Below are 10,395 nucleotides of genomic sequence, written 5' to 3'. Positions count from 1 at the left end.
TACGCGAGGTTTCGGAATGCTTGGCGGGCGGTGGTTCTTCCCCGGTGGGTGCAGCGGGTGTCGGCCATCTTTGCTTAGTTGAGCTGCCAGCGTCGGCATTTGTTTCTTTTTTTCTTTCTCTCCTTTTTTTTTGAGCTTGTTTGTGATGCGGCCCTAGCAAGCTGGTTGTATCGGTTGGACGTTGCTTTATAATCTAAGGCGGGAACCCTTTTTCTTAATGATGCCCGATGAGCACCTCGACGAGCCAATCAAGATGTGGGTAAGAGCTCTGGTAGAGTTACCGCGGTATTTATTACCAAGTTATCAGATTAGCAGTTTGTATGTAATAATGTTATTTACACAGAAGTTATTAGGGATGTGTATTGAACAATAATTTTTTTCACGTAAAACTTACCGTGGTGTTCACAGCTATACTACTCTACACTTTGAGTGACTCGGGCTTCATGAATCCTCGTCCGCAATCATGGTCTCGCAGCACCTACCCAACTCCCAGCCAGACGCACCTTGCTAAGATCCCGCGCCGCACATGACGCCACGCATGCCATTACCAAGCGCGATCTACTGGTCAGACCAGGACACCGTCGACGGCTAGCCAGCAGCCGGCCGGCCGGAGCCCGCTCGGACGAGGAGCGCCTTCGGGAGCTAGCCGTATGATAGCTTACTTTATCAGCAATCCCACCCTGGCCGGCGACTTTGATTGTACTACTACAAACTTCTCCAGCCGGTCAATAAATTCGCTCTTTGTGGTTTGTTTGTTCAAGGCAGGCCATTCTATGAGAGCGAGCCATGGAAGTGGGAACGGGCGTCATGGCATCCCTGCTCCCCAAGCTGGATGAGCTCCTCAACGAGAAGTACAAGCTGCAGACGAGCATCAGGGAAGACGTCGAGTATCTCTCCCGAGAGATGAAGAGCATGCACGCTGCCCTTCGCAAGGTGGCAGAGGTTCCGCCGGACCAGCTCCACAAGCAGGACAAGCTCTGGGCAGGGGAGGCCAGGCAGATGTCCTACAACATGGAGGTTCTCCTTGACAAGCTTCTTATGGGAGCCCCCAACTCAGACGGCTCTATGGGGCACATGGAAAAGAAGTGCAATTGGTTCAAGAAAGGCAAGCTTCGCCATGAGATAGGGGACACAATCAAGCACATCAAGTCTCACATCCGAGAGATCGACCGTCAACGTGACCGGCATAGGGATTCTGATGTTACTAATTGTAGAGGCCCTTTTCCTTGTTTGCGAGCTATGTACACGGCAGTGCCACAACTTGTCGGCATTGATGGGGAAAAATATCAAGAGCTCATGAAGTTACTCTCAGATGGGGACAACGTGCCCAGCAAAAAGCTAAAGATAGTCTCTGTTGTTGGATTTGCAGGATTGGGCAAAACTACTCTCGTCAAAACAGTGTATGACAAGATCAAAAGTGGTTTCGACTGCGGAGCTTTCGTTTCAGCCAGTCAGAATGCTGACGTAAAGAAGGTTCTCCTGGATATCATCCTTCATCTCGACATGAACGGAAGTCAGCTCAACACACTGGACGAACAACGGCTCATCACAAAACTTGGGGAACTCCTTGAGAACAAAAGGTACACATCCCTTACCAAGCTTACATTGATGAGTTTTTTAGAGTAAATTGCAAGAAACCACCATTTTGAAGGCTAGGTTTGCAGAAAACACTACTATACATTTTTTTGATAGAAAACATCATATCTAGCGTAATCTTTTTGCAAATAACACTGATCAGCGGATTGGAGCGCTTTAAGTATGTTTATGACAGATGGGTCCAGATTTTGCCGACGTGGCATAACGGCTCGGCCGAGACGGCATTAGATGATGTATTTATCTAGATTTACAAACAAGTCCTTGTAATTTGAAGGAACACCCTTAAATGAAAACCAAAAAAGCAATCAGCTCCCTGAGCCTATCCAAGCACGCGAGCAGAACAACACGACGATGGCTCTCGTCAATGGTGAGGGGGCGCGCCATCAGGGTCTGGGAGGCGGCGGCGGCGGTCGTCGGGGTCTGGGAGGCGCCGGCCGCGGTCGTCCGGGTCTGGGAGGCGGCGGCGGCGGCTTCCGGGTCTGGGAGGCGACGGCGGGCGGTCGTCGGGGTGCCAGACCATAGGTGGCCACGCCGGCAAGGCGGGGCGCGCCATCGGGCACTAGGAGGAGGTGGAGAGCGATTGGCGCGACGCCGGGGCGGGCAGCGTGGCCGCGACGTCCTTGGCGCTCGTCGATGGCGGCGGCATCCACGACGCGACGTCCTTGGCGCTCGTCGATGGCGACGGTCGCGCTCATCCACGGCGCGACGTACATCGTCGATCCAGGTGGCCCGTAGGAGTAGAGGAAGGGTTGGGCTCGTCGCCGACACCCTCGCGCGCCCGACCTTCTCCAGCAACTGCGACCACGCCGGAGCAGCAGCAGGACAGGGGCGGATCTCGCCGGATCAGGGGTCGGGTGAGGGCAGGTGAGGTAGGTTGTTTTTTGAGGTGTTTTCGGCAAAAAGAACCCCTCTAACGCCATCTCTGGACGATGTTATGGCACGTCAGCAAAATACGGGACCCGCATGTCATAAACGCGTTCAACCGGCTCCAATCCGCCGATCAGTGTTATTTGCAAAAAGATTACGCTAGACATGATGTTTTCTGCCAAAAAAATGTATAGTAGTGTTTTCTGCTAACCTAGCCTTTAAAGTAGTGGTTTCTTGCAATTTACTCGAGTTTTTTATTTCCTTATTGTTGTACAAGTTTACATTGATGACTTCAGGATAATTTCTTCCATTGGGTCAACCATGCTAATTTAATTAGCAAATACGGAGTACAACTATATTAGACATAGGCATTAGAGGTGTATGTTCACTACATTTCTAAGAACAAAAGTGCATGAATATTTTCCTTTGTTCCACCAAATCATAAATCGAAAGGGCGAAACAACGAATCAAGGGAAAAGTAGAGAGTCGGCCCTCTGTCATTGCTCATGGCAGAGCACCAAAGATGTATTCGATACATGCCACATTGCCAATCCAACTTCGTGTATCCAAAAAATGGCACTACAGAAAACAACTTATGAGAAATGTCACTGCAAAATATATGGATATATGCCACTGCCACAATGGCATTTATCAAATCCAAGTGTTGGCCGTGGCCTTTTTCTTCTGTTTTTTTTGTAGTGGTATTTTTTGAAATATGCAAAGTTGGTACTGGCACTTTTTTTAGAAAAGGTGGGTCACCCAGCCTCTGCATCAGAATGATGCTTGTGGCCCTCTTATTAAGCAAAGTGTCCGAAAGGTCTGCGGTTTAGGGCCTGTTTGGTTACAAATAAGTCACCAACTTATAAGTCGAAAAGTGAAAAAAATGACTTATTTTGTCAAACAGACCCGACTTATAAGTCCCCAGCTTATAAGTCATAAGTTGCTCCACCCCAACTTAAAACTTATAAGTCACCTCCTTTTGCGTGGGTCCCACCACCTGCATGATGTTGATTGGTGTGGAAAGATGTGTCAGGTGACTTATAAGTCAGGTGACAACCAAACAGGCGTGACTTATAAGTCACTAGTTTTAAGTCACCTGACTTATAAGTCGGGTGACATATTGAAACCAAACAGGCCCTTAGTACAAGCTCGGTTGGAGCTAAATTTTTTTTAAAGGGTAAAAGTTGCACAACCGGCAAAAATAGGACGAGATGACTAAACACCTAGCCTATTATTAGATCGCCACCAAACTGGTTATAGATATCCCAACCTACTATCTCCCATCCAGTAGACCCAGTAACCAAAGGCTCCCTGGCTTCCACAGGAGTGAGTAACGACCACCTACGTATCCAAGTAGTGGCCCTGTTGATAACCTGCGAATTAAAGATTATTTGAGTTTGTCTGTTAAAAACCATATCATTGCTGCAGTTCCATATAGCCCAAAGTAATGCGCTGGCACATATTGAATTAACTAATTTTATTGTATATGTATACGGTTCAGATCCAGCAATTTCTATGTTTTGCACCATTGGGTCTGAATTAGAAATTGGATCCCTGAATTTTTATTAAGATTCTTCTCAACATCCTTTTTCCTATTCATTTGGATTGGAATTTACACTTTGGCACGCACTCTCCTTTGCTCGTTCAAATACAAACATGCTAGATTATTTTGTCATGCGTATGCATATTTCTCTGATGCTCTCACAATTGGGGCAGGTACCTCATCGTGATTGATGACATATGGAATGAAAATCTGTGGGGAAATATCAAGCATGCATTCTCCAATAAGAACAATCTTGGCAGCCGAATAATCACTACAACCCGCATAGTCAGTGTATCTAAAGCATGCTGTTTCTCCGCAAATGATTCAGTGTATCAAATGGAACCTCTGTCAAATGATGACTCCAAAAAACTCTTGTATGATAGAATATTTGGTTCTGTGAGTGGATGTCCTCACGAATACGAACAAGTATCTATTGATATCTTGAAGAAATGTGGCGGGGTACCTTTAGTCATCCTTACTACGGCTGGTATGTTGGCTAGTGATCACCAGGTCAAACCGGATGAATGGCATGTCTTGCTCAGTTCTATTGGTCATGGCCTTATACAAGATCCCTGTTGGGAGGAGATGCTAAGGGTACTATCCTTTAGCTACTATGAACTTCCGCCACATCTGAAGACTTGCTTATTGTACTTGAGTATATTCCCTTGGGCTCTACCAATTATAAGAGATCGGCTGGTGAAAAAATTGGTAGTGGAAGGGATTGTTACTCAGGAGACTAAGTTGATTGGATCACCGAACAAAAATGAGGCTAGGCTGAGTAGGGAGATTAGTCGAGAGGAGGTAGCAAGACAGTACTTGGATGAGCTTGTCAATAGGAATGTTATTCATCCCCTCAAATGCAACAACCACGGTGAGGTAATAAGCTACCATATCCACCCTATGATGCACGGCCTCCTTAAAACCATAGCCATAGAAGAGAACTTTGCTGCTTTAGTTGATCTCGAACATAGTTCAGAGGAATATTCTGACCGCCTGACAGGCAGCACTTTCCCTCAAGTCTCTATTAACTGTCCGGATTCAGAAAATCAAATTGATTTATCCATTATGCCATCTCGTGCTGGTGTTCGCTCCTTAACTATTTTTGGTCATGCAAACCGAACTCTGTTTAGGTACTTTGAAGGTATACGACTTTTGGATTTAGAAGGCTGCAAGAGCATCGAGAGAGCTGATGTTGAGTACATATGCAGTATGTACCTGCTGAAGTGGTTGTGCCTTGCAAAAACGCAAATCACAGATCTCCCCCCAGAAATAGGTAACCTGCAATGTTTGGAAGGCCTAGATGTAGGAGGGACTCAAATCAGCCAGCTCCCACCACAAATTGGAAAACTTCTGCGTCTGAAGACTCTCGATGCAAGGAAGTCACGAATTCAGGAAATACCGGATCAAGTTGTCCGGCTCACAGGGCTGGTCCATCTGCTTATTGGTGACAATGAATCCTGTGAAGGAGTGAAGTTACCTGATGGATTTGGGAAGATGGCATCACTGGAGCAACTGGGCACCATTGATTTGATGAAATGTTCGGCATCCTCTCTGGAGGAGCTTGCTGAAATCCCTCATCTTAAAGAGATTGCAGTAGTGGGAAGTGATGATCCAGAAGACACAAGAATTAAGAATGCTTTTTTTTCTTTCCTCAACAAGTCCATCAAGCAGAGATCCCTGGTAGTTTATACTGATTTCAGAGTGAACACACTACAGTCATCATCACCGAATAAATATCTCAACTACTGGAAGAAACATACCATGCTAAGATTCTTGAAGGTCCCGATTTGTATTGCAGGGCAACATCTTCGTATGCTTCATATCAGGGTCTGCAAGCTAGAGGAGGATGATGTGAAGATACTGCAAGGGCTGCCTAGATTACAGTGCCTCATCGTGCGGCTTGAACTCCTCCCAACAAAAATGATACACATCAGCTGTGAAGGGTTTGCAAAACTTGAGAGTTTCTATGTTGATTGCCGAATGCCAAGGGTGATATTCGAGGAAGGAGCTATGCCAAAGCTGGATCGACTTGAGCTCAAGCTGTACGCTGGATCAGCTAGTGATGAACATATGGGCATCAACCACCTCCGAAACCTTCAAAAGGTCACTCTCCGGTACTCCAAATGGTATGCAGCCAACAAGGGCGTCAGGGAGACAACTGAAACCGTGAAAACTGAGTGTATGGAGCACCAGAACCAGATCAGTCTCTGCGTCGCTGAAGAGGACAAAGATGGTAACTGCACCATGGAGACTGAGATTTTTCAAGAGAACAGAGTTGCTAGTTCCACTAAGATGACTGAGATTGCAGAAGAAGAAGACACACAAGAGGGAGGCAGGACCAGCGAGATCGAAGAAGTTGTGGAGTAGCTTAATGAAGCTTTAATATTTATCACTCTCTCATTGTTGTAGCCGTGCAGTGCCATCTAAATTTGTATAATTGCTTCAACCAATCGCATGTCGAGTTTATGCCTGTTGTTTCCAATGTTCAATTTCCCAAACATTTGGCAGACGAGAGACCTGGTATTTATTCCTTTACATTTGGACTCAATAATTGTTCATTTATCAAAACGTGATTGTATTTGTCAATACATTTGTCTCTTGTACCTAAATCCTGGAATGTGTATGCAGTGTATGTACCTTCTGAGTTATGGCAACTTGGGCAAGTGCTGCATTTGACGACTTTGTGATAACATATTAATAGTATTGTGAGCCCAAAGATCAAGGATTCAGAAGTCATGGAGGGTAATCAGCTAATGGGGAGTGACGAAGCTAAATGCTGCCGGTGCGATTTGCCGGGATGCACCAATGGCAGGTTGTTGTTCATTGCTGCGAGCATTATGGTGTTCCACGGAGTGTTAAAGACTCGAGAGATCCTCCTGCACTAGAAGGGGATGCCCTGCAACGAGGGGTCTGTCTGATGTCTGAACTCTGAACCCGGCTCGACGTCCTTGCTGCAACCTGAGTCTGCATCGATGCTAGCTGCGCGTGACCTCTGGCGCTCCTCCTTGCGCCGGCGCCGGCGGGTACATCAGCCGCGGTGCGGCCGGCCGCTCCGCTGCCGTACGGTTGAGGGTTCCACCGGCCAGATCGATTGCGTCCCTTACTAACTCCGGCGACGTACAGCATCCAGGATGAAACTGATGAAACTTTAAGAACCCTTTTGGGATTCCTTATTGTCTGCTCTAGTTTGTGGCGTGGGAAGATGAGACTGATGTACTAGGACTAAGCGTCCCTTTCCCGCCTTCCGTTGGATGACCACACACACCTTCAGTTTCGTCAGTTACACTTTGCTCTGTTTCCTCTGCTTCTCTTTCTTTGCCTCAGACGCATCTGAAAACTGGGGAGTTTGAGTTGTGGCACATCGCGGCGAGTCCTACAGTGCTTGTGATTGACGGAGCGAAGAACAGATCCTCCTATTCTATGCCACAAGGGAATGGCATGCAAACTGACACTTGAAGTCTCAGCTCTGAACCTTCATGTCCGACATTCTTCGGTTTTCAACTTGCTGCAACCTGAGTCTGCATCATCAAAATTCAAAACTCCTTCCCCTCTTCCTTGCGCGGCGGTTCCGCTGCCGTCCGGTCGCGGGTTCCACCGGCCCGATAGACCGTGTGGCTCGCTACTCCGGCGGCGTAAGGCATCCACCGGTCCCATCTCCCTGGCCCTAGGTCGCATCACAGTAGACGGAGAGAAGCAGATGAACGGTAGGGGGAGCAGGTGTACCGTGGATTCGCCGTCTAAGACCGCCGTTGCCGCCCCTACCTGCGCCTGCCTTCGAAGTCACCGTCTCCGTCGCCGCCTCCGCCGAGCGAGCTTTTAGTCAGCGGGAGTTGGTCGAGGAGTCGCTCGCCTCGACTCGGTCGAAGGAAGGAGCCACATGGGCCCATGCTGTCAGAGAGAGAGCAAAGTATTCAGGGCCGGTCTTGAGATTTCGGGGGCCGTGAAATAAGAACAGGGGCCCCTTATATATTACCTTAAAAAAAATCTTCTAACTTTCTAGATGCAGCTGATGATGATATTAATATCAAATTTTATTCACAGATAAAAAAAATATAAATTTTATTCAATAATTTATTTTCAGTATGTAATTTGCAAACAGAATCTATCTTTGCACATTTACGGACCTCACATCGTTTTTGTGAATAAGATGCACATGCTTCTTACAGTACGACTAAAACAATCACATATACCTCAGCCATTATCAACTCATCCGCTGCCTCCTTATACATGTTTGATGTGATTATTTTTGCTCTCTTATGAAGCACTAGAACCATCTTCTGAGCCCTAGAAACAACGTGGACAATGGGTTAAATGTCATATGCAGTATGAGAAATAAACAGAAGATTCATTGTATTACTTGATTCATATGCAGATACAAAGACATCATTTTTGTGTCCGCTTTGATACTGATCAAAATTGAAAACGTCAACAAGGAAGGGACCATCTGAACCCGTTGGAGATGATCCTTATTTATGACTGGGACTACTATTTTTTCCGCATAGAGCAAGAAAGGGCAGAAATCTCAAGATCCATGCAAACAAACATGATTCAATCAAAAAAGAAAAAAGCGACCCCTTGCCTACCAAAGAGCAAAGCGATCACGGCACTGAAGACGAGCCTACCGCCTACAGATTTCTCCTCCACCGCCACCGCCGCCGCGGCATTGGCGGTGATGGCCTTCCTGCCATTTGGGGGGACTGGAGTTTGACGTGATCGGTGGGCCGGAGAAAACAAGACGTGGGTTGTTCTCTATACGTTGAACGACGGTCGCCAGGCCGTCGGCCACCTGCTGGGCCAGGCTCCACATCTCGTTAGACGGGCTCATACGGTACCTCTAAGGGCCCTTGGTGGGTCGGTAGGAAAAAGGAGAAGGACGCACGTTGTCGTCGAAATCACTAGTTGAGGAGTACTGGGCTCGGCTTCTTCCCCTAGGGCTCGAACCTAGGGTTTCGACGTCTTCCGGCGTTCTTCGCCGGAATTCTATATCTCGACGCAACTCTCGTGGACGATCGATCTCTCCCGTCTCGGGCTGACAAAGGGGGGTCCTGGCGATCCTGCCCGGCCTTGGACGGGGGTCTAGATTGCTTTCCCGAGGGAGCGCTAGGGTTTGGCGTCAGGACGAAGTGTGGCTATGGCGGATGGAAGAGGATCTCAGAGGGAGAAGGGGAAGGAGACGGCCGAGGATCTACTAGCTCGCCTCACCTTGCAGGAAGAAGAAGAGGACGACTTTGTGTGGGAGGAGGAACTCCCAGATCAGATGGAGCCGGCGAAGTGGCTGGCGATTGCGAGGGTGCACACTCCGAAAACCTTCAGCCCTAATGCGCTGTACGGCGACATGAGAGCGGCCTGGAACCCGGCCAAAACAGTTGTATGGAGGAGGATCAGGGAAAACCTGTTTACGGCACAATTTGGCTGTCTTGCAGATTGGAAAAAAGCTATGCTTGATGGCCCATGGCTATTTCGTGACCAAGCTGTGATTCTGGAGGAATATGATGGCTTCAAAAATCCGGACTCCTTCAAGCTGGATAAGATTAAGGTATGGGCTCAGATCCACCGCCTGCCTGATAATTTTCTCATTGAGCCGGCTGTGAAGGGGCTGGCGTCATGGATTGGTGAGGTAATGGAAGTGCAATTGAAACTGCCTGCTGGCTTCTTTGGTGAATTTGTAAGAGTCAGGATCAAGATTGATGTAAATGCAAAAATCAAGAGATTTGTGACAGGAAAGAAAGGTGGGGAGAGGGTCAAATATCAAGTTAAGTATGAGAAACTTCCTATCTTCTGCTACCACTGCTGGGAGTTTGGGCATTGGCATGAGGAATGTGGAGATGGAGTGCATGATGAAACTGTTGGAAATATTCCCTAGAGGCAATAATAAAACCATTATTATTATATTTCCTTGTTCATGATATTGTCTTTATTCATGCTATAATTGTGTTATCCGGAAATCGTAATACATGTGTGAATAACAGACACCAACATGTCCCTAGTAAGCCTCTAGTTGACTAGTTCGTTGATCAACAGATAGTCATGGTTTCCTGACTATGGACATTGGATGTCATTGATAACGAGATCACATCATTAGGAGAATGATGTGATGGACAAGACCCAATCCTAAACATAGCATAAAGATCGTATAGTTCGTTTGCTAGAGTTTTTCCAATGTCAAGTGTTTTTTCCTTAGACCATGAGATCATGTAACTCCCGGATACCGTAGGAGTGCTTTGGGTATACCAAATGTCACAACGTAACTGGGTGACTATAAAGGTAGACTACGGGTATCTCCGAAAGTATCTGTTGGGTTGACACGGATCAAGACTGGGATTTGTCACTCCGTATGACGGAGAGGTATCACTGGGCCCACTCGGTAATGCATCATCATAATGAGCTCA

General features: G+C 47.2%; 1 protein-coding gene across 1 annotated transcript; it reads left to right on the top strand.

Annotated features, from left to right (window-relative positions):
* Positions 1–746: 746 nt before the first annotated feature.
* LOC125542299 (disease resistance protein RGA5-like) lies at positions 747–7,896 on the top strand. The gene is made up of 2 exons (XM_048705272.1): positions 747–1,580; positions 4,180–7,896. Exons 1-2 carry the CDS (start codon positions 787–789, stop codon positions 6,371–6,373), a joined length of 2,988 nt encoding a protein of 995 aa, XP_048561229.1. The 5' UTR covers positions 747–786; the 3' UTR covers positions 6,374–7,896.
* The last annotated feature ends 2,499 nt before the right edge of the window (positions 7,897–10,395 follow it).

Source organism: Triticum urartu, chromosome 3 (genome assembly GCF_003073215.2).
Source record: "Triticum urartu cultivar G1812 chromosome 3, Tu2.1, whole genome shotgun sequence".
In the NCBI taxonomy this organism is placed as follows: Eukaryota; Viridiplantae; Streptophyta; class Magnoliopsida; order Poales; family Poaceae; genus Triticum; species Triticum urartu.
The sequence above is the reverse complement of the archived record's forward strand: the minus strand, read 5'-3'. Positions and strand labels throughout refer to the sequence as shown.

Bases quoted from the DNA above. Each gene is read 5' to 3' on its own strand.
- LOC125542299 (XM_048705272.1), top strand. From the start codon at position 787: ATGGAAGTGGGAACGGGCGTCATGGCATCCCTGCTCCCCAAGCTGGAT. The intron at 1,581-4,179 runs GTACACATCCCT...CAATTGGGGCAG, and splicing joins GAACTCCTTGAGAACAAAAG to GTACCTCATCGTGATTGATG.